Source organism: Triticum dicoccoides, chromosome 1B, assembly GCF_002162155.2.
Source record: "Triticum dicoccoides isolate Atlit2015 ecotype Zavitan chromosome 1B, WEW_v2.0, whole genome shotgun sequence".
In the NCBI taxonomy this organism is placed as follows: domain Eukaryota; kingdom Viridiplantae; phylum Streptophyta; class Magnoliopsida; order Poales; family Poaceae; genus Triticum; species Triticum dicoccoides.
Genome location: NC_041381.1, coordinates 364,031,128 through 364,046,027, shown reverse-complemented (window position 1 = coordinate 364,046,027; position 14,900 = coordinate 364,031,128). Strand labels below are relative to the sequence as shown.

General features: G+C 49.3%; 1 protein-coding gene and 1 pseudogene across 1 annotated transcript; one reads left to right on the top strand and one right to left on the bottom strand.

The window, feature by feature from the left end:
- Nucleotides 1-308: 308 nt before the first annotated feature.
- Nucleotides 309-1,054, top strand: LOC119335668 (histone H2B.1-like). The gene has a single exon (XM_037607768.1). The coding sequence runs from the start codon at nucleotides 393-395 to the stop codon at nucleotides 852-854; it is 462 nt and encodes a 153-aa protein (XP_037463665.1). The 5' UTR covers nucleotides 309-392; the 3' UTR covers nucleotides 855-1,054.
- A 2,759-nt stretch (nucleotides 1,055-3,813) lies between these two features.
- On the bottom strand, nucleotides 3,814-8,707 carry LOC119335657 (annotated as a pseudogene).
- Between the last annotated feature and the right edge of the window lie 6,193 nt (nucleotides 8,708-14,900).

Genomic DNA, 14,900 nt, shown 5'->3' with positions numbered 1-14,900 from the left:
TCCATTCTCATATAGAAAACGAAATCAAAAGCTTAATCCCGTTCTTTCAAATCAATATATTCAGCTATCCCCCCTAAAAAAACCAGCTATTCGCGCCTTCCCCTTAAAAAAAAGCTATTCCCGCCCCGTCTGAGGAAAAAGAAGAAGTTATTCCCGCCCACGTTTTTGCGACCACAGCAGCAAATCAGGATCGTCCATGGAAACAGCATCGGACGCTTCATACCTTCCCACATCACGGATCCGAGCCACCGAACCCTCCACCAATCAGCGCCCACACCTCTCCCTGTATAAACCCATCAGCCCCGCTCCTTCTTCCCGCACATCTCGTTCCAAATCTCCCAATCTTTCCCGCACAAACAAGCCTGCACATTCCCCCCTCCCTCGGAGCAGCGATGGCGCCCAAGGCGGAGAAGAAGCCGGCGGGGAAGAAGCCCGCGGAGGAGGAGCCCGCGACGGAGAAGGCCGAGAAGGCCCCCGCCGGGAAGAAGCCCAAGGCCGAGAAGCGGCTGCCGGCGGGCAAGACCGCCTCCAAGGAGGGCGGCGGCGAGAAGAGGGGCCGGAAGAAGGGCAAGAAGAGCGTGGAGACCTACAAGATCTACATCTTCAAGGTGCTCAAGCAGGTGCACCCCGACATCGGCATCTCCTCCAAGGCCATGTCCATCATGAACTCCTTCATCAACGACATCTTCGAGAAGCTCGCCGGGGAGGCCGCCAAGCTCGCCCGCTACAACAAGAAGCCCACCATCACCTCCCGGGAGATCCAGACCTCCGTCCGCCTCGTCCTCCCCGGGGAGCTCGCCAAGCACGCCGTCTCCGAGGGCACCAAGGCCGTCACCAAGTTCACCTCCTCTTAGATTCAGTCTCTGGCAGCTGTAGTTGGGTGCTGTTTACCTAGAATTAGCATTGCTCAATGGAAATTGGTGGAGTATTGTTTAGTTCGTAGTTGGTTTGGTGATGTTACCGTGTCATCATGGGACTGATCGATCTGAAATACTAGCAATGATCTGGTGCATCTTTTGGGAAGCCTCTGTTCTGAACTAGTTACTCGTTTGATGCATGTCCCAACTATCTGTCATGTGATCGTAGTTGATGTTATGTTTTTGTTACCATATGATTTTGCTTTTGGAGACTTGGAGAATCATATGCCAATTTGGCTGAAGAAACCAGTTTGTTTCCATTTATTGGACATTTTTTGAGAGCCAGCTGCATTGCAGGGATCAATCAGCAATCAGATATTCTGAAAAATAACAACGAATTTGACAGATTGGTACTCTTTGTGACACAAAGATACCAAATCTCTAAGGTAATGCTGGTGTTGCAGGCTATGTACACGGACAACAATGGCTAAACATCTATAGCTTCTGAAACTGTCTTTCATCATCATGCTCTGCTGACACTGCAGCAATTCAAAGATTGTTGAACTGCATTATTGCCTGGTGAGTGCTTCATTTTCCCCTTTCAAGTTACCTTCCTGATTTCGGTGGTCTGATATTGATTCCCGTAGGTGTATGGAGGCTATCCTGAAACCATGAAGAAAAAAGCCCGGCTCCTGTTTTCCATCGTTTACCTGAGATATTCTTGCAAACTGCTACTCCCTTTGTAAACTAATATAAGAGCGTTTAGATCACTAAAGTAGTGATCTAAACGCTCTTATATTAGTTTACAGAGGGAGTACATATTTCTGTACGTCAGAGATATAATGAGGCTGCACAGGCATGGTTTTCAAGATATAATGCCGATCTTTTATCATACTGCACCTGCCTGTGATCGGATGCTAATACATTGCATTGACATTCAGGTACTGAGTGTATGACCGACTGATCATTCTCAACCAACCAGCAGCTCAACACAGCCCTAGAGCAGTAAACGTACTACAGTCTACAGGGAGAACAGTTTCTAACACAGACTGGACTGCAGGACAGTAGCACATCAAAGGCTGTATTTCTTTTTCATTTCGTCCAGGTGGAAGGCAATCACCATTATATGAGAAGAAGGTAAAAGTAAGTAAATGATCTTTCCGTGTCTTACAGATGACAGCATGAGATTCCTACAAACGAAACAAGAAGATCACATCGAGGAAATTAACAGCAAGTTCACAATAAAGAAGGGGTTCTCAAGTATGCCTCCTATCAATATTTTAACATAAGACAACTTAGTTTGACAATGAATAACGAATCAACACCAACATGAATAATCCAATTATTTTTCTGGAGAATCCAAAACTTGAGGTCGGTGCCAAGGGAAAGTACATATATTGCCTCTGCTACTGCGCAAATACTTACCAAGAACAAGACCTCTCCCTATAAAAGGCAAAAGCTTTGGTCATTCGTAGTTTAAACATCCAAACAACAATTCTTCTCATGTGGCCTTTATATTTCCTATCAATATTTCAATGTAAGCCAACTTAGCCTGACAATGAATAACTGATCAACATCAACATGAATTATCCAGTTACTTTTCTGAGAATAAAAAAATTAAGATAAATGCACTGTAGATTTTAGAGACTATGATGCCTACTCATCCACAATGAACAAAAGTAAATCCAGCACACCAACATTCTACTTTTGACAGTCAATGGGAGGGCAGAATCTTACAAGCATGTTCTTGAGCTGTTCATGAGCAGTCATTGCTTCCAAAATCCTATCATTGGAAATTGATTCTTGTGATAGGTTGGATCCTGCAGACTGAAATTCATTTGAAAATAGCAACTTGGACATATGTTCATTATCAGCCTGTATGTCATATTTGTCCTTCTCCTTAGTTCCCGATGCAATCAAATTATATGTACAGAAGGACAAACTGATTCAAGACCTGTTATTCATGGTATCTCTAAAATTTCAGAAGAGATGGCATGCGCTATTGTAAAACATTAAGAAATGCAAATTAAATGTGAGATATGCTATTAATAACACCAGCCTGTTAACATCTTGGCATCTCTGTCCAATGGTCATACACTCTATGAGTCTCTTAATCATTAGTTACCAGAAGTATTCTGATAGCTAGTTTTAAGATAATATAGTTATGGAGCTCAACTAAAAAAATGATTTAAACAATACTTGGCACACAGATTGGATTCGCAGAGACATCAAAGGTTTGTATTTCTTTCTCCATAGTTGAGACAGGCAATGTTTCCCCCCTTCATCTAGGTGGAAGATATAGTCTTCATTATATCAGAACATGAACGTAATATTGAGTACATGGCCTTCTAGTTTCTTACAGATGACAGCATAAGCAAGCGAAACAAGACAATTCAACTATATAAATCATCGTCTTCAGCTGCTGCACCAGCGGATGCCAAGGGCAGCGAATGTGGCTAATATCAACACTTCTACCTTGCAAATTATTTCAGTTACTTTGCTGGAGAATCCAAAAATTGATATTGGTACATTGTATAGACACACTAAAGGTTTAGTTAATGCTAAACTAATTTGTCTGTGGAATTGTTCAGTAGAGTGCAACAAAAAAACAACAACCAAAGGGCAGTATAACAGAAGGTTTATTAGCAATGACGCTGAAAGTAATTGGACTAGTAAATTTAAAAGAAAAAAAAAGCATCACATACAATGATGCTAATAACCTTGATGCACAGGTCAATAGATATATCCTTGTCACACAGACTGGAATCGGGGACTAGGAAATGCTTTTTATAGGTGGATGATACAATCTTCAGTTTATATATCACAGAAAATTCAAAAAAAAAGTTTATATATCACAACATGCAGGTCTTCCCATTCTTACAGATGCCAGCATAGTACAAATAAGTACACCAAGGAAATTACTAAATAAGGCTAAGTTCATGGCACAGCAGACAATTTAACTGTACAAATCATCGTCTTCAGCTGCCCTGGCAGCGGATGCAAAAGGATCGGTTGCAGCGGTAGCACCCGCCATCGGCTGGTCAGGGAATCGGAACTCACTGCCAAAACCACGGGACTGCTGCAGCGTCTGAGCAAAGGCCTGGTATTTGCGAATATCAGCATCACTAACACTCCGGCGTGCATACCTCATGCTCTCCTCGAAGTGAGCAGCCTTGATCTCAGCGACCTCATCCACATCGTCTTCCTCCATGGCTTCAGGGTTTTCCTTCCGCCTCCTCTCCTTTTCCATGTCCTTTTCAATGTTCTCTCTGATGGCATATTTGCATGCACGCTGGCAGATTTCAGTGATATCTGCACCGCTGAACCCCTGTGTGTATTTGGCGAGAGCATTCAAGTCAACATCTTTGGCCACGGGAGACTTCCTGAGGCAGGCTCTGAAGATCTGGAGCCTGGATTCAACATCAGGCAGAGGAATGTAGATAAGCTGATCAAGGCGCCCAGGCCTAAGCAAGGCAGGGTCTATGATGTCTGGCCTGTTGGTAGCACCGATGATGAACACAGTTTTCTTGGCATTCATTCCGTCCATCTCGGTAAGAAGCTGATTCAGCACTCTATCGGCGGCACCTCCGGCATCACCAACACTGTTCCCTCTCTGAGTGGCAATTGAGTCAAGCTCATCAAAGAAGAGGACACATGGCGCCGACCCCCTAGCCTTGTCGAAAATCTCACGCACATTGGCCTCACTCTCACCAAACCACATGGTAAGCAGCTCCGGTCCTTTGATGCTGATAAAGTTAGCCTGGCACTCGTTAGCAATTGCCTTGGCCAACAAGGTCTTACCACAGCCCGGAGGTCCATAGAAGAGAACACCTTTCGACGGAGACATACCAAACTTCTCAAATTTCTCTGGATGCTCCACCGGATACTGGACGGTCTCCTGCAACTCCCTTTTGACACCCTCCAGGCCACCAATATCCTCCCAAGAGACATTTGGAACTTCAACAACAGTTTCACGAAGAGCAGATGGGTTGCTTGTCCCTAGTGCAATCTTGAAATGGTCGTTCGTGACAGCCATGGAATTCAGTATCTCCGCATCAATGGTGTCATCCTCGAGGTCTATAACATCCATCTTCTCACGAATGCACTGGAGAGCAGCCTCAGTACAAAGGGCAGCGAGATCGGCACCGACATACCCATGAGTGTCCCTCGAAACATGCTCCAGCTCAACATCTTCAGCAAGCTTCATGTTTTTAGTGTGAATCCGGAGAACCTCAAGCCGTCCAACTTCATCAGGGACCCCAATGTCGATCTCCTGGTCAAACCTACCAAATCTTCTGAGAGCAGGGTCGATGCTATTTGGGCGGTTCGTAGCACCCATAACAATAACATGTGCACGTGATTTAAGCCCGTCCATAAGAGTGAGCAGCTGTGAAACAATACGCCTTTCGACTTCTCCGTTGGTCTTTTCTCTCTTTGGGGCTATGGAATCAATCTCATCGATGAAGATGATGGCCGGCGCGTTCTTCTCGGCCTCCTCAAACGCCTTTCTGAGGTTGCTCTCGCTTTCTCCGGCCAGCTTCGACATGATCTCCGGGCCATTGATCAGGAAGAAGAAGGCGCTTGTTTCATTAGCCACAGCTCTAGCAATGAGGGTCTTGCCAGTCCCAGGTGGCCCATACAGCAAGATGCCCTTTGGAGGCTTCACACCAATGGACTTGAAGAGCTGGGGATGGCGCAGTGGGAGCTCAACCAACTCTCTGATCTGGGCCATCTGCTTCCTGACTCCACCGACATCGTCCTAGCCGACGTCGTCCAGCTTCTCCTCATCCTCCCTCCTGACAGGCTCGCCATCGTAGAATATCTCCGTGTCAGGTGCGACGATGCAGTACTCTGCAGGGTCAGTCTCGATAACTTTGAACTCCACGCTTGTCATTCCGCCTCTCACAAGGAAAAGGTCCCCTTTTCTGACGGGTCGATAGGCTTCGAGAAAGTATGGTTTCAGGAAGGCATCGAACATGCTTCCGGTGATTCCTTCGACCGTGTCGTCGACGGGAAGTATGTGCACGCGATTCCCGAATTTGACGTCCGGGCACTGATGAACAGAGACGACGTCGCCGAGCCGGACCCTCAAGTTCTTCCTGACGACCTTGTTCATCCGGATCTTGGTCTTGTCGCATGTGTCGTCTGGAAGCATAATGCAGATCGTGTCTTTCCGCTTCTTGCCCTTGAGCAGGACGGTGTCGCCACAGAAGAGCTGCAGCCTGTCCATGGTGTCCGGATGCAGAGCGACGGCGGAGTTCTCGTCGCCGGTGGCCTCAATAGAGGAGAAGGCAGGAAGGCACCAGAAGTGGACGCAGTCACCGCCCTAACTGTTGACCCATCAGAGACGCAGTTGATGATGGCGCAGCGAAGAAGACGACGGAAGCACAAGAGTTCAAATTCAGTCGTCATCGACCGTTTCACTCCCGTTACGACTGAGGGGGAATGTTAGAAGTATAATTATGTTTAAGTTAGAGATTAGGAGTTAGAGATAGAATTGGTTTAAACCATGTACAACTTGTCCCCTACTCCAAGTCTCTCTTCCTTCATTGTACCTCTATATATACCCCTACACGGGTCAGATCAATACAACACAATAATTCTATAGCCATCCTACAATTTCTACATGGTATTAGAGCGGTTTGTCTCATGACGCTGATCCTAGGAACCTTCCACCACACTTCCGCAGCGCGCCGCCCCCGGGGAGATTAATCCCCTCTCCCCGGGGGCGCGGCACCCGATCGAGCAAAGATCAGATCGTTCCATAGATTAGATCGATTCCATAGATTAGAACAATTCCAATTCGAAATTCTCTTAGATTGATTTTTCTTTCTTTAGCCACAAATAAATTCCTCTCCCCGACCCTCAAATCCGGTGAGATCAATCCAGCACAACACTCGTGCAACAGCGGAGCACACGCGGCAGGTCGCACGGTCCAGAAGAGCAGCCACCGGTTTCTGTCCAGGCGGCCCGACGGCGCATCTGCGCAAGCGCATCTTCATCGACCTCTGGCTCCGGCCGGCACGCCGGGGATATGTACAAGCGACAGGCAGCCCAGGCATACGATCTGTTTTTGATCTGCTTCGACACCCACCCATCGCGTCGACAAGTCGGACAGGGAGCAGATCGGTTCCCTTGGAGCCGGCACTTGCACTTCATCGGCAAGCACCTCCATCGACCCATGCAGCCATACATGCACTTGTATGGCATGCACAAAAACTGCACGTACGTGCTATATCTGGACTCGGGCTTGGTTTGGATTCGGCTAGCTTGAAGCCTTCAACGATGCAACTCCGAGGGCCCGGTTGCACGTGTCTACATCATCCAGACGCACGGCAACTCCGTGGCCGCTCGATCACGGGAGGGCATGCAGCTGGGCCTCATCAGCATCAGCTGTCTTCATCGACTTTGGACACATGCGCAGATCCCAGATGGATTCCAGCCGGTGCACATGATGGCCATCGCCGAAGCCGCGGCCTCGCCAAGGGACTCCACGCTGCAGCGCCAACCAGCTAGTTGTCCGCGTACGTCCACGAGCCGCTGCATCGAATGATCTGCACCAACCCTGCGCCGCATCATCAAGCTGTACGACTACGTCGGGCTACAAGCCAATATACTTCGTCGAGCACGTCTACAAGAAACGATCTCAACCTGCACCATCCACACGTCAGGCGGGTGTGAAACGAGATGCAATCTTGATCGACTTCTCCGGCGCGACACGACGTTGACACTTGGTCGCCGCGAGGGACGCCTTCAAGCGACACATTATCGTCGACACGCTGCTGTGACGCCATCGCCGACACTTCATCGCCAAGGTCTTCATTAACGTCGTCTTCACCAACATCTTCATCAACACACCGCCGCCACCTTGTCCACAAGATGGACACCTAGCGTCCTCTAACAGAATTTTCTGCAAGACGCGACCACGACGACGGCAACGACCGCGTCACGATGATGGCATCGACCGCGTCATCCACGACGGCACGACTGCACCGACATGGCGTCACTATAGTGATGATCCCTACACGGCCATATGGTTTTGGCAAAACCGACGTGTGCTCGATGGGTTTCCTCCGGTCTTGGCAAAACTGGTGGACTCATCGCCGACGGCACCCTCTGACATCCGCAAGGTGCATCGTCCATGTCTGCAGCTCCGTCATAGCGTTTTTTTTGCGCCTCCGGCTTTGTGCGGCTTCATCATCCACGACGACCACACCATCGACCACGACTACCTCGACCAGGGCTACATCACCATGATCGGCTACCTCGACATTAATGGCTACCTCGACATTAATGGCTACGTCTGCAGCAACTCATCAGCAACAACTCCAGTCAACAGCGTCCGTCTCGTCACTTGCGTCCACGACACTCCCGCTGTGACTGCGGGAGGGAATAGAGGAGAAGGCAGGAAGGCACCAGAAGGGGACGCAGTCACCACCCTAACTGTTGACCCATCAGAGACGCAGTTGATGATGGCGCAGCGGAGAAGACGACGGAAGCACAAGAGTTCAAATTCAGTCGTCATCGACCGCTTCACTCCCGTTACGACTGAGGGGGAATGTTAGAAGTATAATTATGTTTAAGTTAGAGATTAGGTGTTAGAGATAGAATTGGTTTAAACCATGTACAACTTGTCCTCTACTCCAAGTCTCTCTTCCTTCATTGTACCTCTATATATACTCCTACACGGGTCAGATCAATACAACACAATAATTCTATAGCCATCCTACAATTTCTACAGCCTCGTCGACCACCAGCCGGTTCGGCGACTTCTTTCTCGCCAGAATCGCCATGGAGTAGTCCTTCTTCCCGCTCGCATCGGAGGAAGAGGGCTCGCTGTGGATCGCCATGGGACGCGGATTCGAGATGCTCGATTCGGCGCGCTAAGTTTCGTGGCGTCGTGGTGCGATGTGAGGAGGAACTCAAGGGGATCAGTTTACCTTTATAGCTTCGTCCTCCATGGAGTAGGGGATTGGTTCCGACTTCGTTCTCGAATCGAAGTTGCTGTACAAATCCGAGCTGAAAAGGAAGAGGAGTCGGGCTCTAGGCGGACTCGGCCTTTTTCAGCCTCAGCCATGGGAAGAGGTAGACTCGGCGGGAGACACAGAAGCGGTGGCCTGTGAGAGCATCGCGGTAAAACTGCTTTTTAAGGCGCGCCCACCAGTTTCGCGGGCTTCAGCGGTGGCGGGAAACAAGCGCGCGGGGAAAACGATTGTGCGCCGGGGGAAAGGCGGCAGTTCGCGCGCTAGATTTGGGGCGCCGCTTCACGCGCGTCTATAAAACTGCAGTGCCATCTGCCGCTCTCTCTCGCTCTCTCCACTGCTTTCCCTCCTCGCCGCCGACACGCCACCACCGCGTCACCATGCCGCCTCGCCGCCAGGGAGGTTCAGGCTACCGTGGCGTCCGCGTGCGCCCGTCCGACACCTACTCCGCCTCAATTCAGTCATACGGCGGCGTGCGCCTCGGCCTCGGAACCTTCGACACTGCCCAGGATGGCACGCGCGTGTACGACGCTGCGGCGTGACGCCTCCGACGGTCCCGTTGGGACATGAGCTTCACCGACGTGTCGACGCGGGAGCAGGCACATGAGTTGGCGCCTTTCCCGCGGCTTACCACTGACGAGGATCGTCGCAAACACCGGAGGTGGGAGCGCTGTCTTAGCCTGGCCGAGATGGACGAGGAAGCCATGGCGGTGTGGAGGCAACGCTTCCCGCAAGACATCATCAACGAAGAACAGTTCTTCACTGAGAGGAGGGCGGAGAGGGAGGAGAGGAGGAAGGAGCAAGCCGCCTATCGCGAGGACAAGCGAACACGGAAGGCGGTCGCTAAATACAACATGGCGCTAGGAGATGCGTTGTCCTGGGACTCTCGCGACGAGCGGTTCCTTGACGCTTATGCTCAGACGTCGGAGGAGGACATCACCGAGGCAGAGTCTGAATCGGAGAACGAGTAGTAGTAGAACTATATATCGTTGGAGAAGCCGGTTTTATTTTGTATCGTAGAAGCATGCTATGTGGACGTAGTAGAACTATATATCGTTGGAGAAGCCAGTTTATTTTGTATCGTAGAAGCAGGCTATGTGGACGTAGTAGAACTATATATCGTTGGAGAAGCCTAGATGTACGCATTTTGTATCATAGAAGCAGACTATGTGCCAAACTATTTTTTGCGCGCTGCTGGAGCGGCGCGCGCGCGCTACATTTTAGCGCGGCTCTTGGAGCCAGCGCTGCAGGCCCCGCAAAACCAGGCAAAGCGCGCGCGACAAAGTAGCTTTTAGCGCATGGCGCGTTGCGCGCCTGTTGGAGATGCTCTGATGAGTAGCATTGGCATTCTGGAGATTGTTTTGAGCCTAGGAGCTCTCTGAGGCCATTCGCATTCATAGACCTTCAATTCTAGGTGTTTTCAGCCGTCCAATAAAACTCTTACGTGATTGTGTGTGCACTTCTTGCTGGCTCTAAGTCTAGGCACATCATCTACAGGCGGGCTCATCAAACCCGCCTCAAATGGCCGGCCGTACGAACCGGTCAGTGATCAGTCACCGAGTGACCGGTCACAAAAAAGACCTAGACAGATGGCTTAAATGGTCCTGAAACGCTCGGGCTGATCGGTACCCCTTGTATTCAGCCCAAATGTAGGGCGGATATAGGGGCACCCGGGCGTGGGCGTGCCCGGGCACGTCCACCACGTCAGATCCAGTCCATGCCGCTCCCTAGCGGCACCACATATATTCCTTCCCATCCGTTCGCCGGACCAACACCTAGTGATGTAGGGTAGAACCCTAGGAAGGACCTTTTCACACTTGGAGGGGGAAAATGGAGAGAAATCACAAGAACACAAGGATGAACACAAAGGGACAATCACTCCAACAATTCCCAATTACACATCCACTAGAGTAACAACACAAGATCCACAAGTCTCAAACACAATCAAAGGAAAGATACAATGGCAAAGTTCATCCCAAATCCAAAGGAAGAGGGGTCTTGGTGGTAGTCTTCTCCCAATGGAGGTCTTGAAATCCTCAAGGATTCTTCCCTAATGGGGTCTTGATCCTCAAAGAGGGAAGGTAATGGAGCAAAGCTCACCAAGATATCATCCAATACTTTGCTAACCCTAAACATGGCTCTAGGTACGAAATATATAGGCTTGGGGGTTGAAGGAGACGAAGGGAAGCCGAAGATCCAATCTCAGCCGGCCATCCCGGGAGGCCCGTGCGCACGGGGGTCCCGTGGGCACGGTACAGGCCCGTGCGCACGGGGTGCTCCAGCGCCGGGTTCCTGTGTAGTCCGTGGGCACGGGGTCTCTGGGGCCCGTGCGCACGTGGTCACCTGGGACATGCTGTTTTGCGGCTGCTGCACTCCTTCTTGATCCTTATGGCCTTGGGGTGGTTCTCCTTCTCCTTGGGGATGCTCCTGAGCTCCTTGGTGATGTTCCACTTCATACCTAAGGATGCATAGCATATTTTGGTGAGGTAGTATACATGTTCCATTTGTGTCCATATGCAAGTATAGTAGGAAGGAGTTCACCTCGGTTTCCAAAGCACGTGCTCTAGCTCTTGTCATGGGTCCTTGTGGGGGTGGATGTGTTGATGTAGAGTCCATGGGGATGATGGAAGGATGCTCCGCATCATCTCCCCTCCCTTCGAAAGGATCCGACCTCGGATCAAGATCTTCATCGCCATGGAAAGGCGAGAGGTCTTTGACGTTGAAGATGTCGCTCACGTTGTACTTGTGTCGTGGGAGTTCAATCTTGTAGGCGTTGTTGTTGTAGCATGCGAGCACCTTGAATGGTCCATCGGCTCGAGGTAGTAGTTTGGACTTGCGTTCGTTGGGGAAGCGGTCCTTGCGAAGGTGTAGCCACACGAGATCACCTATGTTGAAGATCATGGGTTGTATGTTGACGTTGAGCTTGGTTGCTAGTCGATGTACGTGGCGCTCGATGATGTTTCTTGTATCTTCATGCATCTTCTTGATGTAGCTTGCTCATTCACTCGCATCCATGTTGGTGCGCTCTTGTAGAGGGAGAGGTAGGATGTCCAATGGGGACAACGGGTTGAAGCCGTAGACGACCTCGAAGGGGGACTTGCCGGTAGTCGAATGTCTTGCGCGGTTGTAGGCGTACTCGGTGATGGGTAGACACGCCTCCCACTCCTTGATGTTCTTCTTGATCAACACGCGAAGTAGAGTGGATAGTGTCTGGTTTGTCACCTTCGTTCGGCCGTCGGTTTGAGGATGGTATGCGGATGAGAACAATAGCTTCCTTCCGAGCTTGACACATAGAGCTTGAAATTCCTGCAAAAGAGATTGAAACACCAAAGGTAGCTCGTGAGTGGTGTTAGTTTTTGGTTCTCCATCCTTGCACACAAGGACAAAGTGCATCACACTCGATGGGTTCTCACACACTTCTCTCATCTCACTTTTGGTGGCAAATAGGATGAGGTTTTTCTCTCTAGGCGAAGAGGCGCTCAAGTTTGGCTTGTGGCTCTCACTCACTTTTGGGTGGGTCACTTTCTCATTCTTCTCTCTATGGTGGGTGGCTTGCTTTGCGGCTATTACTTGACTAGGAGACATAGGTCGTAGCACATATTCTTTTCCTTTCATCTTGAAGCTATAGTGATTGGTATGCCCATTGTGGACGACACCACGGTAGAATTGCCATGGCCGACCAAGAAGGAGGTGGCAAACGGTCATTGGGACCACATCACATTCCAAAGTGTCTTCATATGCACTGATTTTGAAGGATACTTGGACCGTATGCTCAACTCGTATATTGCCGGTGTCGCTTAGCCATTGAACCTTGTAGGGGTGCGGGTGCTTCCTCTTGACCAATTGAAGCTTGGAGCATAGTTCTTCGCTTGCCAAGTTGTGGCAACTACCTCCATCGATGATGACCTTGACGGAACTTCCATTGATGCCTGCCTTGGTGTGGAAGATATGGCATCGTTGGTCTTCTTCTTGTTGATGTTGAAGTGTCAAGACCTTGGAGACAACGAGAGCGAGGTTCGTATCTTCATCACAAAAGACTTGATCATCTTCATCCTCGTTCACGCACCGGTGCATGGCCACTTGCTCAATAGCTTCTATTTCATCTTCACTCATTGAGTCGTAGGTGCCATCGTCGTTGAGGAGCATGGTGCGCTTGTTGATGCATTGGAAGGACTTGTGGACTCGGCCGCCACATGTGAAGCACTTGAGTGAACTTGTCTTGACGGTCTCCTCGGTCGGAGTTGAGGAAGAAGCACGCGGCTTGTAGTTGCTTGTAGTAGGAGGAAGACGACTTGAACTTGACGAAGGATTCTTGTATGATGTCTTGTCGTCGTTGCTTGGAGAAGGCTTGGTTGACGTAGATGTTGGAGGAGTTGTTGAAGCTTGATTGTTGGAGAAGCCGTATGTCTTGGAGGAGTACTTGAAGTCATCTTGTACTTGACATTCCGCCTTGGTCGCTTGATGTACTAGCTCAATGAGGTTGGAATAGGGTTGGAAGTCGGCGATCTTCTTGATGGGGTGATTGAGTCCATTCAAGAATCGTGCCATTGTTTGCTCATCATCTTCCTTGACATTGGCTCGAATCATGGCTATTTCCATTTCCTTGTAGTATTCTTCAACACTCTTTGTTCCTTGCTTGAGGAGTTGTAGCTGTTGAAGAGATCACGGTTGTAGTAGGTGGGCACAAATCGTGCTCTCATGACATCCTTCATTTGATCCCAAGTGGTGATTGGAGGGTCACCTCTTGCTTCTCGGCGCTCAAGGACTTGTTCCCACCATATGAGCACATAGTCTTGGAACTCAAGTGATGCCATTGCGATCTTCTTCTCTTCCTCATAGTTGTGCAAACGAAAGATTTTGTCGACCTTCAATGCCCATGAGAGATATTCTTCCGGATCATTGCTTCCATTGAACTTGGGCATTGTGAATTTGAGTTTTCCATATCGTTGCTCTTCATCTTGATAGCGGTTGCGATATCGCTCTTGCCTTGGAAAGTCCTCAAATGCTCGTTCCTCATGATGTCTATAACACCCACGATGCGGCTATATCTCTCACGTGTCGAAGCACGACTTAGAGGCATAACTGCATGGTGGTTTTGTCGCAAGAAGGTATCAGAGCATGGCATTATCAGAATTACGAAGGCACCTTCGCGAGCTCGATGCACTCACTACAGAGCATTTCATGATAAACTAAGCATACATCCATCAAGAAGACATGGCATAGAAACTATACACGGCAAGAACAACATCATAGCATACACGGATCAACTACAACAACCTTGGCAAAATTGAATAACATGTAAACAATCTGCCAGGAAACATTTTGAAGCAAAAGTAGAGCACTAAAATGACATGCTAGACTACTCCATAATTGCAACCAGGGGCATGGATGGATAGATCATAACCATATGTTCAAAACATCCTTACTGAAGTATCTCAAAATATGCATGGATCTCTCTGTAGCATCATGTTTACATGACATCAAAATAATAGCAGAACAGGGACTAAAATCAGCAATATCACGAAGCCTAGTTTGCATGCTTGTGCTAGTCACCACATTGATCACAAAAATACATGGTAAGCACCTCTGTAAAGATGACATGACATAGATCAAAACACATGTAGGGCTCAAGTACATATGATGCACACACAAATCATGGCAAAAATGACAAAAGTGCATGTTCTGATAAGAATCTGAAACTAACATTATGAAGCACTCTTCCAACAGCATTTCGGGCATCAAGATAGGCTTAAATGAAAATGATGCAATGAGATGAAATGATGTACTCGTCGAGACGAACAATTTGGTATGCTACACGCCAAAAACGGAGCCACAGATGCAAAGTTGTGGTGCGACGAACATGCAACAAAATTTACTGACAGAAAAGACTTAGGGGATTTCGGGGGGAGAAGAAAGTCAACCTTCTTAGATCCGATCTGGATCCGGCTGCATGGAAGCCGAGGCGGCCGGAGGCTCGCCAGAGAGGACGGCTGGAGGAGGACGGAGAGGCTGCCGGGGCGAGGCGGCGGCCGGGACGGCGGGCGACGGCGTCGGTGCGCCG